At 36.3% G+C, this 14,677-nt stretch overlaps 1 protein-coding gene across 1 annotated transcript; it reads left to right on the top strand.

Annotated features, from left to right (window-relative positions):
• Positions 1 to 9,893: 9,893 nt before the first annotated feature.
• On the top strand, positions 9,894 to 14,416 carry LOC145160144 (uncharacterized). The gene is made up of 8 exons (XM_079079251.1): positions 9,894 to 10,205; positions 11,416 to 13,092; positions 13,161 to 13,322; positions 13,398 to 13,449; positions 13,558 to 13,706; positions 13,806 to 13,892; positions 13,983 to 14,111; positions 14,200 to 14,416. Exons 1-8 carry the CDS (start codon positions 10,134 to 10,136, stop codon positions 14,272 to 14,274), a joined length of 2,403 nt encoding a protein of 800 aa, XP_078935377.1. The 5' UTR covers positions 9,894 to 10,133; the 3' UTR covers positions 14,275 to 14,416.
• The last annotated feature ends 261 nt before the right edge of the window (positions 14,417 to 14,677 follow it).

Below are 14,677 nucleotides of genomic sequence, written 5' to 3'. Positions count from 1 at the left end.
TTGTCTAATCTTGATGTGTTAGCTCTCATTTTAGACAGGAATCTTCAAAAGGAAAGAGTGGAAAAACTTGCTAATCAATTTACAATTGATAAAGAGATTATGGAGGTTGTGTCCTGCATGGATGAGAAGAAGAAAATGAGGTTTGATGTTCCAAAGCTGAAAATACCAATGTCTAATGAGAAACTTGTTCCTTCTATTGTGCAGGCACCGGAATTGGAGCTCAAAACTTTACCCGAGCATCTCAAGTACGCATATCTTGGAGACAAAGAAACTTTGCCAGTGATCATCTCCACCAAGTTGTCAACAAAAGAAGAGGAAGAGCTTGTCACCACTTTGAAAGAGTATAAGGAAGCCATTGGGTGGACTATAGCCGACATCAAAGGGCTAAGTCCTTCGCTTTGCATGCACAAAATCCTTATGGAAGAAGATTACAAGCCTTCCCGAGAAGCTCAAAGGCGTTTGAATCCTCCAATGATGGAGGTTGTGAAAAAGGAGATTTTGAAGTTGTTGAATGCAGGGATGATCTACCCTATATCAGATAGCAAGTGGGTAAGTCCGGTCCAAGTTGTGCCCAAGAAGACAGGTATTACCGTTACAAAGAATGACCAAGGTGAGTTAGTCCCCACCCGTGTGCAAAACGGGTGGAGAGTTTGCATTGATTATAGAAGACTCAATTCCTCAACCCGGAAAGACCATTTCCCACTTCCCTTCATTGATCAAATGTTGGAAAGGTTAGCGGGAAAAACACATTATTGTTGCTTGGATGGGTATTCCGGTTTCCATCAAATACCCGTTGCACCCGAGGACCAAGAAAAAACTACTTTCACATGTCCCTTTGGAACATTTGCATATAGGCGAATGCCTTTTGGACTTTGCAATGCTCCAGCCACTTTTCAAAGGTGCATGGTAAGTATTTTTTCGGAATTTGTTGAAGAAATCATTGAAGTTTTTATGGACGACTTCACAGTTTATGGTAATTCTTTTCATGAGTGTTTGGGTAATTTGAAAAAGATTTTGCAAAGATGTATTGAGACCAATCTTGTTTTGAATTATGAAAAGTGTCACTTTATGGTTGACAAAGGTCTCATACTAGGTCATATTGTGTCTTCTAAGGGTCTAGAAGTGGACAAAGCAAAAATAGATGTCATAAAATCTTTACCTTATCCCACTTGTGTTCGTGAGGTACGCTCATTTCTTGGTCATGCAGGATTTTATAGAAGGTTTATCAAATATTTTTCCAAGATATCTCGTCCCATGTGTGAGCTCCTACAAAAAGATGCAGAATTCGAATTTTCCAAACAGTGCAAGCAAGCTTTTGATCAGTTGAAAGAGTTGTTGATAACAGCACCTATACTTCAATCACCGGATTGGAGTTTACCTTTTGAAATCATGTGTGATGCCAGCAATCATGCAGTTGGTGCAGTTTTAGGGCAAAGAAAAGATCGTGTTCCTAATGTCATTTACTATGCCTCAAAAACACTTGATAGTGCACAAGCCAACTACTCAACAACTGAAAAAGAATTGCTATCTATTGTCTTTGCTTTAGACAAATTTCGTCAATACCTGCTAGGTTCTAAAGTCATTGTTTATTCTGATCATGCAGCTATTAGGTATCTACTTGCAAAGAAGGATTCGAAGCCTAGACTCATTCGATGGGTATTACTCTTGCAAGAGTTTGACATCGAAATCAAAGACAAGAGCGGAAAGTCAAACCTTGTAGCTGATCATCTTAGCAGGATTGTTTCTCCCGATGATTCAACTCCCATTCATGATGCATTTCCCGATGAGGACCTATTTTCAGCAAAAGTTGCCCCGTGGTATGCCGATATTGTGAACTACATTGTTACAAATCAATTTCCACCAGATTTGACTCGATGGCAAAAAGACAAGATCAAGAAATAAGCCAAGAGATATGTTTGGGATGAGCCATATTTGTGGAAATATTGTGCTGACCAAATGATTAGACGATGTGTGGATCAATATGAGGCCTTAATCAGTGATCGTGGTACACATTTTTGCAATCGTATGCTCGGGAGTGTTTTGAAGAAATATGGTGTTACTCATAAAGTTTCCACAGCATACCACCCACAAACAAATGGACAAGCCGAGGTGAGCAATCGACAAATCAAGGGCATTTTGGAGAAAACCGTGAATACAACAAGGAAAGATTGGAGTACACGCCTTGATGATGCTTTGTGGGCATACCGCACTGCATACAAAACTCCAATTGGAATGTCTCCATACCGTATTGTTTTTGGAAAGCCGTGTCGATTACCCGTTGAGTTGGAACATAGGGCCTATTGGGCGATCAAGCAGTTCAACATGGATTTAAGTGAATCGGAAAAGAAGAGGAAGCTGGACATACAAGAACTTGAGGAAATCCGCAATGAAGCATATGAGAATGAGGTTCTTTATAAGGAAAAGACCAAAGCATTCCATGACAAGATGATTACACGCAAGGTATTTCACAAAGGTCAAAAGGTACTACTTTACCACTCGCGTTTTAAATTGATTCCTGGTAAATTAAGGTCCCGTTGGGTGGGACCATTTGTTGTCACTAATGTTTTTGAGCATGGTGCAATAGAAATCACAAGTGAGAAAACCGGGAAGATTTTTAAGGTAAATGGTCACCGTTTGAAGCCTTATTATGAAGGATTTCAAGTCAAGAATGAAGAGGTGGAGGAAGTACTGGATCCAAAGTATCAAGATTGACAAATAGTTGGGGTCCAGGTCGAGCCAACGACATTAAAAAGGGGCGGCTAACCGGGAGGCAACCCGGGGGTATTTTTGTCATTTCTTATATTTTCATTGTATTTTCTTTGTTTTCAAACTTCCAAGTTGTTTTTCATGCTAAAAGAGGGTTAAAAATCAATTTTCGGGCAGTAGAGGTTTAGCGGGTTGCAAATTCAAAAAGTGAAAAAATCAATAATTTTTGGCCTTTACAGACATTTACACGGCCGTGTAAAATTATGCTTATAATTTACACGGGCCGTGTAAACGACCAGCTACCGCAGTTGAAACTCTACATTTACACGGCCGTGGAAATTATGCCCTTCTGTTTACACGGGCCGTGTAAACGTTAAAACAAAGCTGGTCGATTTTGAGGCTAAAACTCGATTTTTTTAACTCATTCTTTTCACATAACCTGCGTTTTTTTTCTCCTCCCTACTGCCCCCTTCGAAAAAAACCCTTCAAAATACTCAATCTTCCTCAATTTTGCATCAAAAAATCAAGCTCCAAGGTATGAAATTCTTCTCTTTTCTTCATCTTCTTTGTCTTCCACCTCTATTCCACCCTTTTCATGGCCGATTTTGGGGCTTTTGAGCAAAACCCTAGAATTTTTGAACTTCAAATCTCGACCTAATGCTTGAAATTCCTTGTAGGATTAGCTTGGGGAAAGCTTGGGGAAGCATTGGATATCACCCTACCACCATTTTCAAGCACAAATTGGTATAATTGTTCCAACTCTTTACTTGTGCATATACTTAGATTTTGGGGTGATTTTGGTGATATTGCTGTTTATTTTTGTGCAAACTCTTGAGTTTAAATTGTTCTACATTGTGTGCAAAACTTTGTTGAATCCAATTTAACCATGGCCTCCCGTGGAAAAAGGGCTAGAATTGGGACCTCACATATGGGTGGTCAAGAGTGTAATGATGAACAAGACCAACATCCAATGGAAAACCCATATGAATTTGGTCTTATTTTTGAGACCAATCAACAAAACATTTTGTATGCAAGCCTTATTGGAAGAGTAATGGCGGCTCAAAAATTTGTGGACATCCAAGCCCTTAAAGACCTTCATATCTATAAAGGTGTCCACAAGCTCTTCAAGAACATAGGTTGGGAAGGGTTATTGAATCTACATGCAGTCAGTTATCAAACACCTATGTTGGAATTCTTGTCATCCATCACTTTCGATTACCAAACACACATCCTCACTTTCCGTTTGCTCAATCAATCACATAGAATTCATGCTGATACTCTCTGTGATATTATTGGTGCCCCAAAAGCGAAAAGAGATGTATATACAGCAAAAGGAAGAAGAAATGCTGTATTTGAGCGCGAGTGTGGAACGTTTTGGAGAACTATCTCTTGTGAAGATGAGTTTCAGTCAGGCACAACAAAAGCTTCTAGCATTATTCATCCGGTTCTGAAGGTCACCCACCGGATTATTGCTTCTCTTTTATTTCCTCAAGAAGAGATTAGCAAAGCAAACAAAAAAGAATTAGAAGTTTTGTGGTGCATGATTAACAAGCCCGAGGAAGTCCCTCATTTTGGGTGTTGGGTAGTTTAGAAAATGCTCAGAAATGCCCTGAGCAATGGTGGCCAGCTACATTGTGGAGGCATGGTATCTATTATAGCTGAACATCTTGGCCTCCATCTACCCAACAATCCAACCAATATAATTCCGGGCCGTACTCGTTTATCACTTGAAGTTTTGGAAATCATGCATCTCTTTCACCGCCATCCCAATGGGGATGTTCATTGGACAGTCGATGGTAAAGAATATTTACGCGTCGATAACCGAAATAAGAAGATATTAGTCTTGGCCAATGACATCCCTTCTACCAATTGGCACCTCCAATCCAACTTGGGTGTTACTGCTCCCCGTAGACCTTCAACCACCACTTCTACTCCTCCTGCTCCTACTGCTGGTGCCTCTAGCTCATCTCGCCCCATTCCTTTTCCTGAACACAATCTTTACATGGGCGAGTTTGCACGCTTGAACGACCGTTCCACCAGCATACAGCAGGAAGTCGGAGAAATTTATACGGGTGTCGCTGAAATCACTTCTGAATTTCAGGACTACCGTAACTTGCAAGAAGAGCGTTGGGCCCAACAAGAACTGCGATGGGCTGAGCAGGATCAGAGATGGATCGCTCAAGAGCAGCATAACCGCAACGTTCATCATTTGATGAGCGATATCCATCGAGTTCTTGTGCTCCCCACACAGCAGCAACAATCATCATCCTCCCAACCCCAATGGCCTCCATACTATCCTGCAGATTATCCTTCACAGTTCCCTCCATATCCACCGCCCGGTCCTCAATAGGCCAGCTATGCCTCTCTCCAAGCATCGAGGACGATGCTTATTTTAAGCTTGGGGAGGGGCATCCATCCATCCATGTATTATCCCGTTGCATGTAGGTTGCATGTAATTTTGTACATATTGCATTACATTATTTTTCTTTGTCATTTTTAAAAAAAATATATATATATATAAAAAAAAATAATAAATAAATAAATAAATAAATAAATAAAAAAAGAGATCCAATCCCAAGCAACCGAATCTTTTCGAAACAGTTGAGCTGGTAAATGAGTCATGTGCCTTGAGATTAAACTTGCTCTTTTTATTGAAAATCTAAAAGCAAGTTAATCGCACACGAACACACCTCCTGAAGCTACTTGTGCAAAACAGAAAGTGAGAAGATTGTCAACATTGGAGCATAACAGCAGGTATGAGTTAATTCTTTGGGACATATGACCGGTCTTATGAGTAGTAATGCTCAATTGAACTTAAAATGCCAAATTCAAAAGTTCATAAAAAGAATACAAAATCTCAATGTTCCGAGCCTTCCAGCGCTCTAAAAGTCATTTCTACTCATTCCCTTTTATATACCCTGCTTGGGGACATAGCTTTCAACTATACTTACGGGTTTTTGCATGTTAACCTTTAGTCCCCTGAAAAATGTCTTAGAAGTCCTCACGGTAATAGACCGTGAGATGTCCCACAATAGAAAAGTCAAGGACGAAAATATAAAGAAATTGGTCAAATAAATAAATTAATAAGAGTGTTATGTGTTAACTTAGATATTTGTATTTGAAAACTGTAAAAAAAAAAAAAAAAAAAAAAACTATTATTAAGTTAATCTGTGACCTTTGGGATTCGAACAAGTAAACTCTGAGGGGTGTTTTACACCTAATCGCCTAAAGCTAAATTGTTTGGGACTGATTGAGTTGAAAATTCGTTACATGGGTTCCATAGAAAGTCATGAACTTAATAATAGCAAATAAAGCTAATCTGTGGCCTTTGAGGTTCGGGCAAGTAAACCCGAGGGATCTCTTTAAATCTAGCACACTAAGGTCATTTGATTTGGATGTGTTGGTTGGAAGCCCGTTACACGGATTTCAAAGAAAGCCATGAGCTTTATTTGTAAAAAAATATAATTAAGAAGTTTGTATATAGTTGTGTTTATAGTTTAATTGAATATTATGTTTAGGAAAAATATTTGGCTGCCAAAAGATTCCCTTGGACTTGGATTTGAACTTATGACATTGGACTGAATGTTAACTACTTTGACTGGTGTAAGTGGTTTGATGTTTGTAACCAATCTGGATAAATATTAGGGAATTTTTAGAAAAGATTTTTCAGAAAAAGATTGTTGTTGATCAACAAATAGCTGGAATCGGGCATTGTTATATTTTATGAAACAAAGATGGTTGAGCATGTTTTGTCACATATAATTTCACGAGAGTAAGACCGTAATTTGTTCCAATAATTGACTTGATGATATTGAAAGGGAATTAGTGTTGTGATCTTTGATTCTGTTGAGTTGTATTACGGAGTGGCCAAAGTCTTATTTCTATTATCATATAATATTTTGAGACTAAAGCCAAGTTAACTCAAGGCATGACAGGTACATTCTCAACTATGGTACAAAACAGGGTAATTGGGTTGGATCTTTTCATGTTTGTTTTGATTTCATGCATTAAGTTTCAAATAGTTTTATTTTTAATTTTCTTTTCTTCTATTCTATTTTATTTTCTCTAGTTTAAATCTTCTTGCTCTTTCTTGAGGACAAGAAAGGTTCAAGCTTGGGGAGATTTGTTAGATGCATATTCATGCATTCATTTTGTAGTTTTAGTTCATAAAAGTGCATTGCATTTAGGTTTAAACTCATGCATTTTGCATATTTTTCGGGATTTTTCATGATGCAATTCCATTCACACACTTTTATGATATTTCAGGGACTTTTGAAGGTTGGATCTTGATGGAGGAAGTTAAAAAGAGTTGGAAACGAAGTTTCAGAAGTTTTGGAGCATTGAAGAGAGAGAGAATGAAGAAATGAAGATTTGAGCCTTTCAGACATTTACACGGCCGTGTAAATGATGGCTTATAATTTACACGGGCCGTGTAAACGCATATGCAAGAGCGTTCTTCTTTTCTTGTTTACACGGTCGTGTAAATGGCACCCTATAATTTACACGGGCCGTGTAAACGTCTCGACAGTTTTTAAAGTAGTTTTACTCTCATTTAAGGGGGACAATCAGTTTTGTTGGAGGTTAGGTCGGATTTTGGACAGGGAGAAGGAGATTTTCAGAGCTTTTGGAAGTAGATTAACACTTGGAAACACTTTAATTTCCTTTTTGTAAGTCAATTTGAAGTTTGAACTTGTTTGATTTGTAGTTTAACCTAGTCATGTGTGGTTGATTTCATTATCATTTCCGAATCTGAATTCTTAAGTATGTGTTGTTAGGTTGTAATTTGAACTTAATTTGTGTTTAACATCTAGTAATCTTTGATTTGATCTTAATCATGTGTTTGGTTAGTTCTCTTTTTCACTTGATCAATGAACTAGGGTTCTTATCAATCTAGTTAATCAAATTATGAAATTCGTATATGTTTTATGATTTGATGTTAGTAACACACACTTACTTGGTTGTAATTAGATCAAAATTAGTGCAATCAAAAATTAAATGTTTATATTCCCAAGCTTAAGAGGAATGTTAAACATTGTTGGTAATTAGTGCAAAAACTTAATGTCATTTAATGATTTGATGCAAGAACTTATTTGAATTGAATCAATTAAATGAAGTTTTATTTGAAGAGCTTGTTTTGAATAAAATACTTTTGCCAATTTGGATATTAGAGTTTATTAATATCTAACTTACCAACCTAGATTGAACATGAGTTATAATCATATTACATCTTTCAACATAATACATGTATAAGAGTCAGAATCGGAAATGTACTTCTTTTACTGCGTTTTGTTATCAATCTTTTCTTATTTATGAAGTTTAATTCAAGTTCAAACACAATCCCCCATTTTAATATTATTTGTATTATGTGTGAGAATATGGCAAGATAAGAAGTCTTGTATTCCTGTGGACCGACCCTGCTTACTCTATACTATCTTTAGTATAAGAAATAGCAGTGATTTGAGCTTTATTAATATTATTTTATCCCATTATTTGTTGGGTTTGACACGCCTAACAAAAGTCATAAAGTTGAAAACTTTATGACTCTTGAGGATATTTTAGCCTTGGATCTGTGATTGGAAGCATTAAGTCGGAGAAATAAGTACTTCGAGTACATTACTAAATATTAAATGACATCATATGAAAACAATGGTTAATAGGAACTAGATTTCATTTCATTCATTGAAGTGGCCATACATTACAACTGAGGTTATCGTGTTACCAAAAACCCCCAAAAAGATGGTTCTAAAAAACCTAGCATCGTCAACAGGCACCACTGATCAAAATAACCAACAACAAAACATACCCTAATACATACATATTATACTAGTAGATGGAGAAGTTAGACAAAAACAAACAACCTTCGACAACCCAAAAAACTAAAAAAAAAAGCTAAAATCACCATCGTGCTACCTACCGACAAAACTACACCCACCAAAATCCCCACCCAGAGCTTTCAACACAAACACGAACCCTGATCAACGACATCACTGCAACTCCAACAACATCCATCACAGTTACGATCTTTTTCAAGTACCGTATTTACTCCCTAAACTTGCCAAGCTGTTGTCGCATGTCATCTCTCATTTCCTCAATCTGCACTTGGGTTTCCATGGCATGAAGCTCGTAATCAGTTGGTACGTCTAGGTCTGACACTCTGAAACCACCATAGGAGAAACTTTGTTCTGAGGACATCTTCTTGATGTATAAGTGGGAAAAGATCGAAATTGGCTGTATTATGCGAAGGTTACAGATTAGGGTAACAAAGTGGGTGGGGAACACGAATTTCGGGCATCCCTTCAGTTTATAAGGAGGACCATCGAGGATGTCTTGGCAATCTTGGGGACCAATATTGCAACAGTACTAGTCCACCGTGGAGGCCCATGTCACCAAAATATGTTTTATACCTTTTACAATCGGTAAAAGGATGTAATTAAATGGTCATATGAGAGTTTATTACTTTAATGTGCAAAAAAATAAAAAATAAAATAGTTTAGTGACCTTTTAAAACAAACACGATAAGTTTGATGGACTAATATGACATTTGCTTATATATAATCAGTTTGGATTGCTTTTATTGTTTTTTTAATCGAAAAAGTGGGTTGCTTTGATTGTTTATTTGCTTTAGGGAGGTTTTTCTTCTCCTTTATATTTTCCTAGGTCCTGTGGTTTTTTAAATATAATTTTTGTAGTTTGTTTAAAAAGAAAGGTTTTAATCAATAGTTAGAATTTAATTTTAATTGTTTTTTAAAATTGGTGTGTGATTATGGTGTGTTCGGCAAAAATAACTGGTAGCGGCTATCGTTTTGTTAAACGTTACGTGAAGTAGCATTTGAATTCGAAACGTTTTGTTTAAAATAAACGCTAGAAGCTTGTAGTATTAAACGAAATTTTATGTTCAAAACGGAACATTTTGTCAAACACTAAAAACTAGAAGCTCTCAAACGCTCCGTGCTGAACACACCCTATATTGAGCATATGACACTTTACATAACCAAATGACTTACCAATTCAACATTTTAATCGATATATTATGTCAAATTAATTCAAAATGATTTTTTAAAAATTATTGGCGACCAAAATTCATATATTACTTAAAATGAACAAAAATAAATATAGTGCCTTTCATGCAATGTATCCTTAAAAAATCTAAAAAACGCTACAAAATCCCAAACTTCAATAAAATATTACAAAAAGGCGAAGTAAAAACCTGCTACTCCTCTCTTGTAAAAACACAGTGGTATGGTTCGAGAGTGAAGTTACCCGCGCGATGAGCTTCACCAAGATTTTCGCATTCTCCTCCCTCTCGATGTTGCAACTCTGAGCTTCTCCGTCGAATTCGTCTACAAATTTTACTCATTTTCGGAGAAATTCTATATCTGTTACTCATTGAGCGAGAATTTAGGGCTTTTTTTTCGTCAGTGGAGAAGATGACAGCAACGGCTTCTGTTTCTTCTCCCTGGATTCCCGAAGATGACCTGCTACTTAAGAATTCAATCGAGGTTCGATTACGTGTTTTTTTATCTGTTGTTGTCTTTGATTGTAGGCCATTGCCTTTATCCATGTTTCCAACTTCATTTTGGGGATTTTTTACCTGCATGATTTGCAACCGTAGATTATGTTATTATTCGAGATTTTTAGGTCACCGTTAGTATGAACTGATGCCACTATAACCTGCTATGAAATTCACGAAGTCTCGATCTTATTTATTATCAGTGGAAGTAAATTGTGTAAGACAATTTTGTTTTGATTTACTGAAACTTGGGATAATTGATGGTTGGTTCATACGATTATAGATTAGTTGCCCTAATACACGACAATACCCCCGACCACGTGTGTGTGTGTGTGTTATACTTATGTTAAGTAGATGCACCTGTATTGGTGAAGGTACCTTGAGTGATTTTCAGAATAATTGCTGCATCCAATTATAAATTGCTGACCCTAATAATATTCATGCACACACATGTATGTATTTATCGTCATTCGCTTTCTAGTTATTTGACCATGTAATTAAAATGTTATCATTGATTTCAATAGCAGAATGAGAGAAGACTAATTGTATGAAGTTGGCAATGACCATGAAATCATATTTTGTTGGCATATTCATAACTCAACTCAATTAGAATGTCGATATTCTCTAGTATCTTTTAAACTATTGGTTTTGGAATTGACTGGCTTCATGTGTGATACAGTGTGATGAAGATACGAAAACTCAATTGATCTTTTTATAAATAATTTGGGGCGAAACCTTATGTGGTGAAATTGTAATATCTTCAGAACTACAGAATCCCAAATATAGTTATGTTTTAACAACTTTCAATTTCTTTAGTACTTCTATCAGGAATGCTAATTTCCATGTAGGTATTCTTCTTTGTCTAGCATGTGTATCATTTATTCTAGGGAGCTTCTTTTGGACACTTGCACATCATTCTTCCTCATCTTTGGTCTCATTTGACATGGTTTATCTTCATTATGGCGATCGTTATATCTTCCTAAATAGTATAAACAGAGAATATAGAGATTCATAACTATAGTGAATAAATATATTTGGTGCATGTATATTATTTCTATTAGGTTATCGAGGTGGGAAAACGTTTCAATTTTCCTTATAAAGATTAAAGATTCTTTTGCATCCATATTTCTCGAATTTAAGGAAGTAAAAATGCACATTAGATTTGGAAAATTAATTTTATCCTTGTTTACCTCTTATAGGGTGGTGCTTCACTAGAAGCACTTGCTAAAGGAGCAGTAAAATTTTCACGCAGATTTACCTTTCGTGAAATTCGAGATCGATGGTATTCTCTTCTCTATGATCCCGATGTTTCAGCTCAAGCTTCTGCTCGCATGGCTGAACTTGAACTCTCTGGTTCTAATCCAAATCCATCATCAAAATTCAAACTAGACAATTTAAAAGGAACTGAAAAAGTCCTTGAAAAGAGAAAAACCGGAAGCATCCGGAAACAATATCATTCATGGCGAAAAAGAATAAAAAACGAATTTTTTAGCTCCCAAAATCTTGGGTTTTATGAAGAACGCAGCCTTCATAACTACAACCATCAAGAACATAAATTTCAAGATCATGTGACAACCAATCACGTGGCTCCAGGTGGCGATGCCATGTTGGATGATTGCCTCGCGAATAATCTAGGGTTTGAGGAAAAGGATTTTGAGATATTACGCCAGGCTTTTCCAGAATCAATAGGAAGCATTGCTACTACTACTACAACTGCTGTTATTGATAATCATAACCATAATCCTAATGCTTTTCATATGGAAAGATGCCATAAGTCTGTTGAAAATGATTTTATTAATGGGAGGGAAGAAGAAGGCGACTTGTTTAAATTTCCAGAAGATATTTCCCCTTCAAGAAACGAATTAATCGGTTCTTTTGATCCAATAAAAAACGCCAGCTGTGTGTCTGATACTCCTCCCAATCTCAAAACTGATAAACCAGAGTCTGGATTTGGAGGGAAACACCATTTTAGCTCCCCTGTTTCAGATGGAAGTGCTTCATTTCCTTTATCATTTTCATCTCCATCAACTAGACTACCTTTATGGAAGACGTTAGAAGACGTTTCTGCCCCTGATATGCCAGTTGATGACAACAATGCAGAAAGTCATCAAGTGACAGAAGAAACATTACCACCACTCCCTGATGATTCTGATCATAAAACTTCACCAGGGGTAGTAGTGTCCCTTTTGGGAAACAGACCTAATGGTTTTATAAATTCAAGTGGTGTTCATGAGGGTGAATACACAGATCTACCAGATTCTCTTCTCAACTTGTCAAATGAAGATGATATTCTTTTCATGGATGTAGATGTGAAGGATCATATGAAAGATACAATGGATGATGATGTTCCTAATCAAGAAGTTGATTTATGCAATGTTGATGTAATTCCTGGTGTTCAAGATGACGTGGCATCAACATCAACATCAGTATCACAGATAGAATCTGTTCAGCTTACAGAAGGGCAAATTATTTGCACTTTGAACAGGGAAGATCCAGACATACCATGTAATGATGATATCTTTTTACTGATTCACCCTTCTACTCCTTTTCCTCCTTGTATTGGACAAGTTGCTACAACAGATTCCATGTGTCCATTGTCTCCTTCATCTCACGAGAAAGATGAACAGGGGATAATCACAGTAAGAAAAGGGAAAGATCTTGCTCCACCATGTTTCCCAAGGCCAAGTGCTTTGCCTGAATTTGGATCTGTTTTCAAACGTGAGCCATCTGAGGTTGAATATCGGGCCCCACTTCCTGTGAAGCCGAATAATCATCTTAGGATTCCTGGTCAAACTAGGTCAATGCAATTACACACACCTCTAGAAATCACCCGGAATGGAATGGTGGAGGAAGGTGGTGCTAAAGCTGAACTTCAGGTAACATGTACAAATGGTTTGTTTTGATCATTATTTTATTTATTTATTTATTTATTTATTGTGAACAGGGTTTAGGAAGCCCGACATTGTACAATGAGATGCCATTACCTTTAGAAGTTGGTAGTGTGAAAATGATTGATCCAGAATCAATGGATGATTCTAATGTATCGGATCAGAACAACTCTGATGATGATGCTGACATACCTTACTTCTCCGATGTTGAAGCTATGGTATAATTTTGATTTTATTTATTTTATTTTTTGTAGCTCTAGTCTTTAATAGTTGATGATGTATTATTGTTTCAGATACTGGAAATGGACTTGACCCATGCTCAGGAGTCATGCCTTGCAAGTGAAGGTGTTGCACAGTTTCTTATTTGATTATGATTCTTGCAAATCTTGGATTTTATAAAAATAATAACATAATGTTGGGGTTTTTTGTTATAATAATAATAATAATGTACAGTTGTGAGGAATGAATATGAGGGAAGTAAAAAGATGATCATTAGACTGGAACAGGCTGCACGTTCTTCATTCCAAAGAGCCCTGTCATCTCAGGGAGCTCTTGCTATTTTTTATGGGCGTCGTTTAAAACACTATATTAAGAAAGCCGAGGTACAATAATTTTTAATTCTGATTATTTAATTCTTATATTTTTGATTAAACTGACTGAACAAAAATTGTGTTTTTTTTTTTTTTTTTTTTTTTTTTCAGGTGACAATTGGGAGATCAACAGATGACACCGAGGTTGATATTGATCTAAGAAAAGAAGGGCGTGCCAACAAGATATCTAGGCGCCAGGTAATACTCATTACATTTCTTTTTATATGATTAAATTTCATGGTATATTATTATTTAGTATGTAAATGTAAATTACATGTTTGTGTTCAGGCTATTATAAAAATGGAAACAGATGGATCATTCAGTCTAAAAAATCTTGGGGCAAGTTCAATCTCGTTAAATGGCAAAGAAGTCGCTCATGGACAGGTGGTTGCACTAAGTTCAACTTGTTTAATTGAGGTAATCATGCCATGCGATGCCTTTCTTAATTCTTATATACAAAAATATTTTTATATAAAATTGGTTTAATGTTGTTATAAATTGGCAGATAAGGGGGATGAGTTTTGTGTTTGAGACGAATGACAAGTATGTGAGACGATTCTTGGGTAAGCAACGAAAGTAAGAGTAGAAGAAGGTTTTGAAGAGAGTGTTACTATTAGTATTAGGAATAGGGATCCCTTATTATTATGTACTTGTGTGTGAAAATGTTCATCTTTGTATGAATGTATTATATTCCATAAAATATGCAAATATGCAATTGTGTAGATATGTGTCTGTAGTATATATATCAGTAATCATGGTTGCTGCATTATTATTATTACTCACTCACAAGTCACAAGGGACATACATAATACAACCAATTCTTGACATGCTATACCCGTATTTTCTTCATAACTTATGCAACAAATGATTTTGCGAGTTTATTATCTTTGTTTTTTTGCTTATATATATGTAGTTAAAAAGATATATAAGAGTACAAAAGAAAAATGATCTAGGATTCTAGGGTTTAGATATGGGTGAAGAAG

This window comes from Lactuca virosa, chromosome 2 (genome assembly GCF_052849685.1).
Source record: "Lactuca virosa cultivar CGN04683 chromosome 2, Lactuca_virosa_CGN04683_v6, whole genome shotgun sequence".
NCBI lineage: Eukaryota > Viridiplantae > Streptophyta > Magnoliopsida > Asterales > Asteraceae > Lactuca > Lactuca virosa.
This window is presented reverse-complemented; position numbering and strand designations above follow the sequence as displayed.

Coding starts and splice junctions, on each gene's coding strand:
- LOC145160144 (XM_079079251.1), top strand. CDS start 10,134: ATGACAGCAACGGCTTCTGTTTCTTCTCCCTGGATTCCCGAAGATGAC. Junction 10,206..11,415: donor TACTTAAGAATTCAATCGAG/GTTCGATTACGT, acceptor TACCTCTTATAG/GGTGGTGCTTCACTAGAAGC. Junction 13,893..13,982: donor ACAAGATATCTAGGCGCCAG/GTAATACTCATT, acceptor GTTTGTGTTCAG/GCTATTATAAAAATGGAAAC.